This window comes from Lepisma saccharinum, chromosome 20 (assembly GCF_977018435.1).
Source record: "Lepisma saccharinum chromosome 20, izLepSacc3.1, whole genome shotgun sequence".
Lineage (NCBI taxonomy): Eukaryota > Metazoa > Arthropoda > Insecta > Zygentoma > Lepismatidae > Lepisma > Lepisma saccharinum.
Window position 1 is genome coordinate 6914330 of NC_139248.1, and position 15080 is coordinate 6929409.

General features: G+C 37.9%; 1 protein-coding gene across 1 annotated transcript in view; it reads right to left on the reverse strand.

Annotated features, from left to right (window-relative positions):
• LOC146003802 (uncharacterized) overlaps positions 1–15080 on the reverse strand; it is a 59430-nt gene that overhangs the window by 28254 nt on the left and 16096 nt on the right. The window contains exon 3 of the mRNA XM_083142220.1: positions 13890–13948. Coding sequence (XP_082998346.1) covers positions 13890–13948 — 59 coding nt within the window. The remainder of the gene's footprint in view (positions 1–13889; positions 13949–15080) is intronic.

A 15080-nucleotide genomic window follows, 5' to 3' on the forward strand; every position in this document is an offset into this window, starting at 1 on the left:
CCCTCCATCTTCTTCTTGGTCTTCCTGTCACGGTATCTAGTGACATGTGAAACGCAGTTCGATATAAATTATTTTTTGTTTATCGATTCATTTTATGTTCAAATATAAAAGTGTGAGGTTTGATTTTATTTTGTGGATAAATTTGTATGCGAGCCAGACGTCGGGAGTTGGGAGACGGATTTTTCCTGAGTGACAGACGCACCAACACGGAGAAAAGGAAGGATAATTTCGTCGGAACCGGGCTAGAAGTCACAACGGGTGGGCGAACCCATTTTTCACGGATGACCAGGAAAATCAGCTGGAACCCAAGCCTGCAAGGATCGAGGACGCGCTGGTGACCGCTTTTCAAGACAATGGACAGAGGTCATTTCCATCTCCTCGGAAACCGAAGCCAAGCCACTTTAGCGTGCTTCTCAACGGACAAAATTCGAAAGAGATATAAAAACAAGAGTGCTACGATTCCAGACACAGTTTTCACCCGGATTTCATAGAGAGAGCATCTCCGCGCTACACTCTCGCGTGATTATTGTTTTGTGTCCGTGGACTTTGTTTTCTTACGTACCGTGAGCGAATTGCAGATAGAGTTACCAGTGTGCGTCTTATTTTGGTGAAGTATTACGCGGTGATTTGTTTTTGCCAAGAGTGGACTACATAATAATGGGAGGCTAAAGGAGCTAGAGAAGGGAGTCCGTCGACTTCCCTGACACCTGCAACGATGCATCGCCGTCATCCGGTGAAGCCAACCACTGCCCAAATCCCGAAGGACGTTCCAGTTCGACGTTCCAACCGAAGCCCGTTACCAAAGAGAGAGAGAGAGAGAGAGAGAGAGAGAGAGAGAGAGAGACAGAGAGAGAGAGAGAAGGACGACTCCAGATCGACGTCCAATCGAAGCCCGTTACCAGAGAGAGATGATTCCAGATCGACGTCCAATTGATGCCCGACACTAGAGTTTCCGTGTGACCACGTACACCCGACGCTAGTGACAAGAGGAACGCCCGAAGTACTGAGGAGGTGCAAGTACACCAGATCGTCGCAATTATTCTTCGTCGCGATCGACCTCGGAGAACAATTTCGTCACAAAGGATCTGTGTGCAAGTCCCGCATCCAGGAGAGATGAATGACCAGGCAATGTAGCAGAGTCCGGTAGAGTATTCTTCAGATGATCTATGTCCATGTAAACGTGCATTGTTAGTATCAACACCGTACTGTTAACGCCGAAGTCTTACTTATTTGCAAAGTAACTCAGGAACTCCCGAACCTAACTTCCGTGTCTGATAAATTTTTAATATTGTTATAAAAAAAGGGTCATTTCATGTTCAGATGTTCTAATTTAATTGTCTGCATTCATTGTTAGAAGCTCCATTTCATTACTTTAATATTTAGTGTAAATTGTCAAAGTGTGCCCCATTTTTTGTGTAAACGACCGCCCCGTCGCGCCATTTAATTTGTCAATAGTTGACTGATGAGTCCTTTTAATTGTGGAAAGCTTATTTTATATTGCAAGGTCGTGCGCGTGAAGTAGTATTATTTGTTGCATAGTGGTTTTTGATGGAATTTTTGCTCCCGCCGACGATTTATTTGTATATTCCGGCAGCTGGAGCCGATTAAGTTTTGCAGCACTATGTAATGGTGTAGTTGTTCTCATTGGACGAGAGAGGCTTATGAGTCATTCCATGCCAAATCAACACAGATATGTGCAATTTTTAACCTGACCATCTCCAATTTTCATGAAATTTGGGGAGTTGAAACTATGCATAGAACTTAGTAAATATGAAAATTTTTAGTCTCGTCCGTCTTGTAATTGTTTATTATTCAAGGTCAAAGTTTGCAGAAATTGCCTTTTTTGAGCCCGCTTAGCTATACTAAATGTGCTATAACTCCGCCACTATTTTGCCTAGGAAGCTCAAATAAAGCTTATTGTACAGTGTCTCTCAAAAGTTTTAGGACAACGACATTTTAAACTAGGCAACCCAATTTACACAAGCCGTTGGTGGGTTGCGTGCAGAGTTAGGCTCAATTTCAGGGCTGCCACATGCACAATAGATATTTATAAAATACGTGAAAGAAATATAAACAAGTATTATTGTATAAAATTATTAAAAATATCACTATTATATCGCAAATGACAAAAGTATTTCTGAAAGAAAAATATAGGTTTTCTAGTATTTCATCGCTGATGAGTCTACAGTAAGGAAAAGAGGTGAGAGGAAACGAAAGGTTACAAAAGAGAGGAGAAAGAGAAAGCGAAAGGAGAAGAGGTAAAGTAGAGGAGAGAAGAAAGATAGGATAGACGAGGAGAGGAGATGTAGTGAGGAGAATGGAAAAAGATTCGAGGAGAGATGAGGAAAAAGAACAAAGAAGAGAAAAGAGGAGGAAAACGAGAGGAGAGAAGACGAGGACGGAAGTGGAGAGTAAAGTAAAGGAGAGAAAAAGAGAAGAACGAAAAAAGAGAGAATAGTGCAGTGGAGTCGGAAATCTAAGACGGGATAGGAGATAAGAGGAGTGGAGAAGAGTGGGATGGAGATAAGATGCGAGAAAAGTTAGGATGGCGATATGAGATAAAAGCAGAGAGGAAAGAGGGGAGAGAAGAAGGAGAAGGAACTGGTGAGAAGAGGTAGTTGCAGAAAATATCGTCCGAGCGTCAAGAATGGATGCATTGGTCAAATTATCGACATGAAACATTCAATAACATTTTGAAATGTATTGGAGAATATATTAGATCGGTGCGAAATGCCTTTTGGCTGAGTTCAGAGCAAATTAAAATCTTCCATGTAAGATCTTTGATTTTACCTGCGATTACACCACTAAAAAAATGAATGTAATTTTTAATATTTATAAGAATTATTCAAATTTTCTCCACTTCTCGGTTCGTTGAAATGGAGATTTTGTAATTCAATATTTCCCCTCCCCCCATCGTTAATTCCAAACTGAATCATTCCGTTTCACACGGCGTGGACAATGAACACAATGGGATATGTCTAAAACTTACGAAAATTTTCTGCCACAGGAAGGGTTTGAACCTACGACCATCAGATTGACAATCCTGAACGGTAGCCACTACCCTACAAGCTTTAGCTCTTTAAACTAGGTAGAACCACCACTACACCACGCCTTTACCTTCGAATGAAACAACAATTTTTTTTTTTTTAAGTATTCTGTCCCTCCAATATTGTAAATGTCGTTTGGTATACGTGTAGTTGAACTTTTACTTTAATTTTGATTTGCTTTCTTGTAGCATAACCGATATCTTCGAGAAATAATTTTCGAAGTGATGAAGAAAAACGAGGATATTGGTAGTTGTGAAAATGCGAGTTATTTCTTCTAACTTATTATTGTGATTAGACATTATTAATGGAAAATATCTAGAGGCTTGAACATTGCAGGACGATATTCTTTTCCTGTGATACTGGAACAGACAAAATACTTGTTTACTTATGCAAGTCTTGTGTCCAGAACAGTCTTATGAAATGTATTTGCTGTTGCGTAAGATAACACGAAATAATTACACCGTGTGTGAACTACCAAATCTGTGCAACGTTATACGTAAACAGGCGGAAAATTTTATTCATAAAATCACTTCACATTTGACAGTGTTAGTCAAGAGAGACTCGTGGGACACTGTGTTAAGGTGCTGGACTAAATCCTTAATTTTTCTTCCTCGAAGAACAACAATTTCCAAGGAAGAGCAACAGTGATGATCTTTCTTATTTCTTTTAAATGCTTACACTTTCCTTTAATTGGGTTAAAAATAAATAAGAATATTGCTTGCATTTCTGTCATTGACGTAGACCAGAGAGAGAGACAGACACACAGACAGATATTACAAAATAGTTCAAATAGTGCGAGCGCCATTAAAAAGTCATGATAATTCTATGTTGCGTACTTAGAATTATTCATACAATAAAGAAAATGTCTAATTGTGAGTTAACAAAAAAAAAAAAACAATAATAAAGAGACATTTTCGCATCACGATTGCAGTTCGAAAAAGTCGGGACAGGGATTGAAAGTAACGCACTGTCCTGACTAAATCGTTGAATCGAACGTCTGGTAGCCTTGCACCAATGATTATAAAACTAAAACCACCCAATATTGCAGCTTGAAGACTTTTGCGCAAGAAACAGATTCATTTAGACAAAAGCCAAATTGAAATTTTTACACATCCTTGCATCCTTGCATTGAACTCAAGTGGGAAAAGGGGTAAAATTAGCATGTCCTGAATTGCCACACACATAAATAGTTATTTCATTAATATTTGTCAATGTCTTTGAAGCAGTACACAATTATCGTTAGAGTATCATAATTCACGATCTTATATATAAAAATATCCCGTTGAACGTGTGTCAATTCATTTATTTGTTTATTTTTTTTATAAATTCCATATGCAGAACAATGTAGCCACTATATACTGCTATTACAAATAATGTTACCATGCTCTTGTTTAATGGAAGGGATTCTTTTTAAGGAACATCTAGTATGGAGGATCGAACGTGGGACCGCAATGCTTTCAAGAACTCTAACCAATACACTACGCCCTTTGTTTTCTTGGAGCTACTGTTCCTAATTATTCTTTTGCCTCAATATTGTAAACGTTATCTGCAAAAAAGAAGTTAAATACTCAGATATAGCTCTGTACTTCTAGAATTACTTTATACACATGCATTTGCAATTTAACTCTGAATTTCTTTCTTCGTATTAGTATATCTAAGCTTGTGAATATATTTTATTTGTAATTTTATAACGGTTTCATGAACATCTACGAAATAGTTCCTTATAACTATTACTCTCACTATCTCTCTCAAGAAGAATCTGTTAAAGTCATCTTACTCCATCTCTGGCAATAACATCAAAGCAGTATCCTCTCACAAAGACCTAGGCATTGTTTTCGACCAAAATATCACATTTGAGGAACATATTTTATGCACCACAAAAAAGGCCATGCGTCTCTTAGGTTTACTCTACCGTTTCACTGAAATTAGTGACATCTCAGCCCTCACTTTGTACTTCAAATCATTCATCTCCGCAATAATAGAATACTGCTCTCCCGTCTGGTCCATGGCATGTCCCACTCAGCTCTCCAGAATCGATTCAGTCTTTCACTTCTTCCTAGCTATAGTCCGTCACAGGGTTACCTCATTACGCAATTTTTCATCTCCGCATCTCTTTTTTTCTAAACTTACAAACTGCTTATCAGCGACGTTTGCAGAATGATTTCAGTTACTTATACAAAATTGTTAATGGCAAAATCCGCTGCAACACACTCCTTGAGGAATTCCACTTTAGAGTACCTATGCGCACAACTCGCAATACAAGGTTATTTTATACAAAAAAACCTAGACTAGAAATTCAAAAGAGATCTCTCTTTTATAGACTTGCATCACAATACAATGATCTCCCCTCAAGTATTGATATATTTTCCTCTGAGTTTGCCTTTCGGTTTTCTATCAGAAGAAATACTTGTAATTAATATCACATAGTGCCATCTCTTAATTATTTTTTTGTTCATTTGCTATTACTTTTATGTTGTTTTGTTACTCTTAATTATTTCTTATTTATTTTTTATTTATTTATTTTATTTTATTTTTTTCTATTTTTTATTTTTATGCTTATTATAATTATTGCTTTCTCATTGTTGACAATTTCAGTGTAAAATGGCCACCTGTGCTGTATCTGAAATTTTCTCAATAAATAAATATGGTGAATAGATATGAAATGCCTTGAAATTAATTTTCGACCACTAGATTTAGGCAAGGGAATTATGTGTGATCCGTTTCCAGTTATTCATTGCTTAAACAAACGTTTTAAAACTATGTGGAATTTTCATTCTGGGATAAGTTTCTTTACTTGCTACATGTATGCGAACTACACTCTGTCCCACTTATCTCTGGAGCTGGTGAACGAAAACAAGTATCTGAGCAGCGATGAACACGTGAGAGGAATGGGATTGCGTGGAGGGAGGAAAGCCACTGCAGTTACCAGCCTTCCAACAGCGTGCACTGATTCGCTCTGTCCACTCGATCCCCTCACCCCTCTCTCCACTTCTCTTCCGCTATGCGCGGCTTTGCTCCAGAGATGCTGGGACAGGGTACAGTTAATTGTTTCTCAAAAGGTATCATCTATCTCTGTATGCCACACATTTAATTCTTACTCGCATGGAAAAAATATCAATTTGTATTCAGGGGTAGTTTCACAGTTACAAACTATTTTGGCCTTGATGAGAAGTTTAGTGTAAGTAGGCATTTTGTTTATAATTTTGAAATTGAGGTCGTCTAAGGTTGAAATCCTCATATTTAGGGCTTGAACTCGTCACTTAAGAGGTTGAAGATCGTTCTCTACTTTGTGCGTGACCTTCTTTATTTTCTATTCATTATTCATCCTCATCGTCGCGATTAGACAAAAGGTAAAATAAGAAAAGTCCTCCTCCGTGGCCTCCGACTGCAGGACGGCATGGATTCGAGTCCGCCTATGCTCACTCTCTAGGTTCCAGGAACCGGTGGCAACCCACCATCGTGAAGAAATTGGGGAGCTACGAGTGAGTAGCGTAACCCGGTCTCGGAAATCTCCTATGGGGCATGTTCCTGGGTAAACAAAAAATAATCGATCAGACAATTCGATTATCGAAGGCGATAAAATAACCTCCGGTTGACCAAGTTGCCAATATAAATAAATGGAATACAGATTGTCTTCGAGGTTACATTGTTAAAAAGGAGCGGATACACGTATTACTATCCCAATAATTATTCAATACGGTTTTTTGTTTGTCAGGAATTATCACTTAAACTATTGCATGTTGAGCTGGTGCCCACCTAGCCGCCTCTGATGAAATCTCCCATTCTTCAGATTCTCTTTAAAATTCGACTCTGGTCACTGGTAACGTGCTGGGTGCAGACACTGTGCATCGAAGCACAGTGTTTTGCGATAAGAAGCGGCCTTGAATAGCTTGCGTGAGTCACTTTGATCGCGAGCAAGCTAGACTACCAAGCTTGTCTGCCTTTGAAAACCAAGTCATTTTTTTCATGGTTTCCGAACGCGATTGCTATTGTAGAAGTATATATTCTCTCAAAAGATAAAGAAAGGAAATTCGACCAATGTTCTATCGTCGTTTATAACCAAATATTTTCTATTAAACGAAAAGTTCACGATTGTCAATAAACAGTTTACCCTATCTGAGCATAAGGTGGATTTAAATAAATACATTTAATAGAAAGATTCTCCAAAAGTTCTCTCCCACTGTCTACGTAAGGTCAGTACCCAGGGGAGGGGCCATGTGGGCCATGCTTCCTTCCCCTCGAACCCTAAAATATTTAAATGTGAACCTATAAATAAATAAATACGAAAATAACATCGTCGATTTTTGAAATGAGTAAAAATTTCAATTTGGCTTTTGTCTAAATGAATCTGTTTCTTGCGCAAAAGTCTTCAAGCTGCAATATTGGATGGTTTTAGTTTTATAATCATTGATGCAAGGCTACCAGACGTTCGATTCAACGATTTAGTCAGGACAGTGCGTTACTTTCAATCAATGTCACGACTTTTTCGAACTGCAATCGTGATGCGAAAATGTCTCTTTATTATTGTTTTTTTTTGTTAACTCACAATTAGACATTTTCTTTATTGTATGAATAATTCTAAGTACGCAACATAGAATTATCATGACTTTTTAATGGCGCTCGCACTATTTGAACTATTTTGTAATATCTGTCTGTGTGTCTGTCTCTCTCTCTGGTCTACGTCAATGACAGAAATGCAAGCAATATTCTTATTTATTTTTAACCCAATTAAAGGAAAGTGTAAGCATTTAAAAGAAATAAGAAAGATCATCACTGTTGCTCTTCCTTAGAAATTGTTGTTCTTCGAGGAAGAAAAATTAAGGATTTAGTCCAGCACCTTAACACAGTGTCCCACGAGTCTCTCTTGACTAACACTGTCAAATGTGAAGTGATTTTATGAATAAAATTTTGGTAGTTCACACACGGTGTAATTATTTCGTGTTATCTTACGCAACAGCAAATACATTTCATAAGACTGTTCTGGACACAAGACTTGCATAAGTAAACAAGTATTTTGTCTGTTCCAGTATCACAGGAAAAGAATATCGTCCTGCAATGTTCAAGCCTCTAGATATTTTCCATTAATAATGTCTAATCACAATAATAAGTTAGAAGAAATAACTCGCATTTTCACAACTACCAATATCCTCGTTTTTCTTCATCACTTCGAAAATTATTTCTCGAAGATATCGGTTATGCTACAAGAAAGCAAATCAAAATTAAAGTAAAAGTTCAACTACACGTATACCAAACGACATTTACAATATTGGAGGGACAGAATACTTAAAAAAAAAAAAATTGTTGTTTCATTCGAAGGTAAAGGCGTGGTGTAGTGGTGGTTCTACCTAATTTAAAGAGCTAAAGCTTGTAGGGTAGTGGCTACCGTTCAGGATTGTCAATCTGATGGTCGTAGGTTCAAACCCTTCCTGTGGCAGAAAATTTTCGTAAGTTTTAGACATATCCCATTGTGTTCATTGTCCACGCCGTGTGAAACGGAATGATTCAGTTTGGAATTAACGATGGGGGGGAGGGGAAATATTGAATTACAAAATCTCCATTTCAACGAACCGAGAAGTGGAGAAAATTTGAATAATTCTTATAAATATTAAAAATTACATTCATTTTTTTAGTGGTGTAATCGCAGGTAAAATCAAAGATCTTACATGGAAGATTTTAATTTGCTCTGAACTCAGCCAAAAGGCATTTCGCACCGATCTAATATATTCTCCAATACATTTCAAAATGTTATTGAATGTTTCATGTCGATAATTTGACCAATGCATCCATTCTTGACGCTCGGACGATATTTTCTGCAACTACCTCTTCTCTCCAGTTCCTTCTCCTTCTTCTCTCCCCTCTTTCCCCTCTGCTTTTATCTCATATCGCCTTCCCTACTTTTCTCGCATCTTATCTCCATCCCACTCTTCTCCACTCCTCTTATCTCCTATCCTGTCTTAGATTTCCGACTCCACTGCACTATTCTCTCTTTTTTCGTTCTTCTCTTTTTCTCTCCTTTACTTTACTCTCCACTTCCGTCCTCGTATTCTCTCCTCTCGTTTTCCTCCTCTTTTCTCTTCTTTGTTCTTTTTCCTCATCTCTCCTCGAATCTTTTTCCATTCTCCTCACTACATCTCCTCTCCTCGTCTATCCTATCTTTCTTCTCTCCTCTACTTTACCTCTTCTCCTTTCGCTTTCTCTTTCTCCTCTCTTTTGTAACCTTTCGTTTCCTCTCACCTCTTTTCCTTACTGTAGACTCATCAGCGATGAAATACTAGAAAACCTATATTTTTCTTTCAGAAATACTTTTGTCATTTGCGATATAATAGTGATATTTTTAATAATTTTATACAATAATACTTGTTTATATTTCTTTCGCGTATTTTATAAATATCTATTGTGCATGTGGCAACCCTGAAATTGAGCCTAACTCTGCACGCAACCCACCAACGGCTTGTGTAAATTGGGTTGCCTAGTTTAAAATGTCGTTGTCCTAAAACTTTTGAGAGACACTGTACAGGGAATTGAATAAGGTTTCCAGTTATATACAGGGTGATCGAAAAGTCCCCGAACCCAAACTTCAAAATTTTTTTCCGCCGGTCGTTATTATGATAATGTCAAAATTTCTGTGGAAACTGGTTTGCGAGGGTCTTGGCTGTACACGACACTAGAGATGGCGCTGGGGAGTGGCGCTAGCAGTCGTGGCGAGGAAATGAACTACGAGCAGTGCTGGTAACAAAATAATCACGCCAGTTGCAAGGATGAGTTTGTCGGTGCAGGAGGATTTTTTTCGAAAACCGAGTGCACTCTATTGTGTACCAGGACATTATACAGCAGTTTATCGCGCTTTTGGACGCCGATGAACGAGATGTGTGGTTACAACAAGAAGGGGCAACATGCCATACGTCCAATGCCACCATGGCATTTCTGCGTGAATTTTTTTATGACTGCCTAATTTCATCAGGGCTGTGGCCGACAAGATCACCTGATTTAAACTCACCCGATTTTTTCTTGTGGGGTCACAGTTTAGGTTAACTGTTGGTTTGGTTTACCTGATTATTTTGTTACCAGCACTGCTCGTAGTTCATTTCCTCGCCACGACTGCTAGCGCCACTCCCCAGCGCCATCTCTTGTGTCGTGTACAGCCAAGACCCTCGCAAACCAGCTTCCACAGAAATTTTGACATTATCATAATAACGACCGGCGAAATTTTTTTTTGAAGTTTGGGTTCGGGGACTTTTCGATCACCCTGTATAACAAGCCTACCTTTGGATAAAAATATAATTTTGTCACGTGACCTTGACTTTTGACCTTGAATATCTCAAAACATGTCATCACCAAAAATCGTGAAAAAAATATATTTGGTCCCTCATACCATACTATAAAACATATCAAAAAATCATTCTGGGACTGCAATGGGATCAGAAGATACAAAATAATATGTGTAACTATGTGACTGATAAAAGCCCCATTACATGAACTATGGAGAGTCAAATGTCCCTTAACACCCCCTACAAAATGTGAAGGAGTTATTCTGGGTATAATTGGTCATAAAAGAAATAGGTTAGGCACAGGGAGATCCCTAGCCGTGTGTGTCAAGCGCAGGTCCGGCATATTGTTGACCGCCATATTGAATTCAACGCAAAAATTTCAAAGGAAAGGGGTGATGTGATATATCAAATGAGGCTAGAATTTCACGAGAAATGAAGTGACGAAGGATTTTCCAACGTATCTTACGCCAGCAAAAAGTTATACACATATCTTTCACTTACGATATATGCACATTATAATATTATCAACGTTCCTGTGAGAACACTCGTTGACGTCTCTCACACTCGCATAGAACATTTGGCAATGTAGCATGTGCAACAACATCGCAAGCAGCAACTATGCTTTTTCTCAGATGGTCAATATCAGGGACTTTTAGTGCATGCACCATTCTCTTCAAATGTTTCTGAAGGTAAAAGTCCTCCTAAGATGTTAGATCTGGGGAATGTGCAGGCCTTTTAATAGATCCCCGTGCCCATCAATTTACCTAGAAAATTACCATGAAGAAATTGCAAAAATGTCCACATAGTGTGGTCACACTCTGTCCTGTTTCAAAACTCTCGAAAAGTGCCATATCCCGTAAACAAGGGTGAAAAAACCTGTTCACTTAACAAATCCAAGAAGCCCTCACCATTTAAGGTTCCGTTATTGAATATGGACCAACCATTTCCGTTCGCCATACATTATACCACATAATTAGCTTACCAGCAACAACCATTCGACTGAGCAAATCACAGGTATTGCATATTATTTTTATTTTATTAACTTCATCGTGAACATAAAAATTAGCCTCGTCACTGAAAAAATTTTCATTCCAAAGGAAGTGTCACGTAATTGTTTGAGATACTTTTCCCAATATTCTTCACTATTCAACTATTTGGTGAATGTAGCTGATTAAAATCATATGCAATGGTGCGTATACTGCTTTCTCTCCCAAGATGTCAGCGCGATCTCGATGAGTTCCTAACAAGTTAGGAGCATTCCAATGCTTTGTTTTTAACACCTCGAAAAGGAGAAAATGGTTACAAGCATGCAGTAATATTTTTTTGCTGGTTAAATATATGTATATATATACCTTCGTCACTTCATTTCTTGTGAAATTCTAGCCTCATTTGATATATCACATCACCCCTTTCCTTTGAAATTTTTGCGTTGAATTCAATATGGCGGTCAACAATATGCCGGACCTGCGCTTGACACACACGGCTAGGGATCTCCCTGTGCCTAACCTATTTCTTTCATGACCAATATACCCAGAATAACTCCTTCACATTTTGTAGGGAGTGTTAAGGGACATTTGACTCTTCATAGTTCACGTAATGCGGCTCTTATGAGTCACATAGTTACACATATTATTTTGTATCTTCTGATCCTATTGCAGTCCCAGAATGATTTTTTTATATGTTTTATAGTATGGAATGAGGGACCAAATATATTTTTTTCACGATTTTTGGTGATGACATGTTTTGAGATATTCAAGGTCAAAAGTCAAGGTCACATGACAAAATTATATTTTTATCCAAAGGTAGGCTTGTTATATATAACTGGAAAGCTTGTTCAATTCCCTGTACAATAAGCTTTATTTGAGCTTCCTAGGCAAAATAGGGGCGGAGTTACAGCAGATTTAGTATAGCTAAGCGGGCTCAAAAAGGGCAATTTATGCTAACTTTGACCTTGAATAATTTAACAATTACAAGACGCACGAAACTAAAAATTTCCATAGTTACTAAGTTCCATGGATAGTTTCAACTCCCCAAATTTCATGAAAATCGGAGATGGTCAGGTCAAAGGCTGTGTTGATTTCGCATGGAATGACTCTTATGTGTATTACCCCCGTCCGAGAAACTTGTTAAATGTCGTGCTTACGACTGGATGAATATGTTCATTCGAACGAGAGATTTAACCACGCCGACCCAATTGTCTTAGTTAACCGCTTTCTGAGGACTGGCACATAAATTAATTTAAAAGAGCACAGGAGCTAGCAGACAAATATCCTAAATTCACACAAAGGTTTAAAACTAAAAAGGAATGATAAGTTAATGAGATCCATGATTTGTGTCTATACTTCACATGTAAAAATACCTCAGATGTGTGAAAGAGAGAGAGAGAGAGAGAGAGTGAATGAGTGAGAGATTGAGGAGGCTATGTAAACAGTTGTTGATTGCAATATTTTTATGTTGTTACAGTATATATTCACTTTTTACCGTTCGTCAGTGTTGTTATTTGACGTTTTTTCAGGTACCAGATATTATGCTATTAGTGTGTTATGATTGTTCGAATCTACATATCAAAGGTAAACAAAACAGTCTAACATTCCAAGGTATTTATCTCCGCCTCGCATTAGTACGACAATAAACGACCGTCTCAGTACCGAACTTGGAAACCTGGACCGTAAGAGTCACGACCGGTTTCCCGTACACATAACGACGTTTGGCCCCGTGCCGGGGTATGAATGACACGTCATTTCGGGGACCGTGAGTGCACTCGTTACATTCCTACAGGTCTCTTACCATCAGGTTTCCCAACAAGAATCCTGTAAGATTGTATTCTACGTCTATACATTGGGGTGTATTGTCTTCTTAGTAAAAGAACTACTTATTTTCTTCCTTCACTGATGTTTATTCTCCACTTTCTTTCATAAAATATGGAGATAAGACTTCTTTCCTCACTTGAACACTCAACGACTACTTTTTTTAAAAAAAGAGAGAAACGACATAAGGACAACAATGCAATGGACAGTCTATAAATAATCCTAAACTTGACGCGTCAGATACTGTTGCCTTAAAATATCGTATCTTGTCAAGTAGTTTTTTTTTTCTGAATATAAAAATATTTTTCTTTAATTTATAAAACAGCAGTGTAAATTAAACAAGAAGGTGCGGAGGAATACAGAACTGCAGATTTTACATTTATTACGTTATATCGTATGACACGAAAAAAAAGAACAAATATTTATTTCTTTTAGACGTCAGTAAGGAGTGTGTGGCAATATTAGTCAGGAAGTTTGCAACAGACAAATCCCCTATCTGCTGACGTGGCCATAACTTCAGAATTAATCAAACTTACCTTGAGGTACTGTTGATAACACATTTGAAATGTTCAATAAATGTTCTAAATTATAATATAAATAATCACTCTCCAATTTAAGAGGAAGGTTACAAGTGACCTCATGCTGAGGGTGGAGCATTTGTAGAGATGTGTTTGGCTGCCTGTAACTGTGCTGACATGCACACCATCGGTAATACATGGCTGTGTAAATATTATATAAAAATTCTATTGATTCTTAAATAAACTTACCTGTCCCATAAGACAAATCCGTTATCATTTATCGTTGGAATGGTGTGTTGAGGATTCAACTGAAATCACAGTGAAACATAAATTAATTACATCACATTTTAATGAATTTACCAAATAAGTATGTACGTTTCGATCATACATCTATCTCATGTAAATTATAGCTACTATTCTCAATTTGTTCACGAAACTTAAACGTGTACACTGAATTGAGTTCGAGTTGCGAATGGAAATTGTATCTATCTATCTGTGATATTTCACAGCAATGTGTATTAAATATAACCTTAATAATTTGTTACAGTGTGACACTGATATCGTATTATTGAACTAGAAATGTTTCGGATGTATGTGAATGTTAGATGCATTTTACGGTAAAATTTGGAAACCTCAAGTTTTAACATACTCATGGTATGTTGGATTCAATTAAACCAGTTTTGAAGCCTATTTTTTAAAATAAGGGTTAACCTAAATGATTCATCGGGTTGCAAAGCACTGTGTATTTACAAGTATAGGACGTACAAAGACGGGTGATACATGAAAAGATAGATACACTCACCAAGTTTCTGGTACATTCTGCAAATGTTCAATGTGTGCGCGTGGGTCACCCGGCACACATTCAAACGGTAATCCAGTTCCCTCCATACGTTCACTACCATGTTTCCGTCAATGTCCGTCACAGCAGCAGTGATGCGTTCCTGCAGTTCTTGCAGCGTTGTTGGCATTGGGGGGTACATAAACTTTGTCCTTAACATAAACCCATAGGAAGAAATCACATGGCGTGAGATCTGGCGACTTGGGGGGCCATAGCAACAGAGAAACATCACCCAAACCACAGGCCTGCCCAAGGTAGATAGAGATTAGGTAAAGCCATCCGAAGATTGCCGATCTTGCACGAACGCGTGACGTCACCGGAGAAGCAGTGAGCTCGGCTGAAGCAGACGGCCCCTAGCATTTATATGGGAGATTCAGAGAGCGAAAGTATATTATTGTCATCCTCCAAGATGGTATTGAGGCATCCTTTTAATGATTAGTAACATAATTGAAAACGCGCTACTTTTAAAAGGGGGCAAAGTACATGTTAAAAAAAGTAGTATATGGAAAATCCATATTCCTGAAACTTTCTGACCGATGCGCTACAAAGAAAGTTGCGTGTTCTCCTTTACAATTTCGTCATTTTACAAATTGTAATATAAT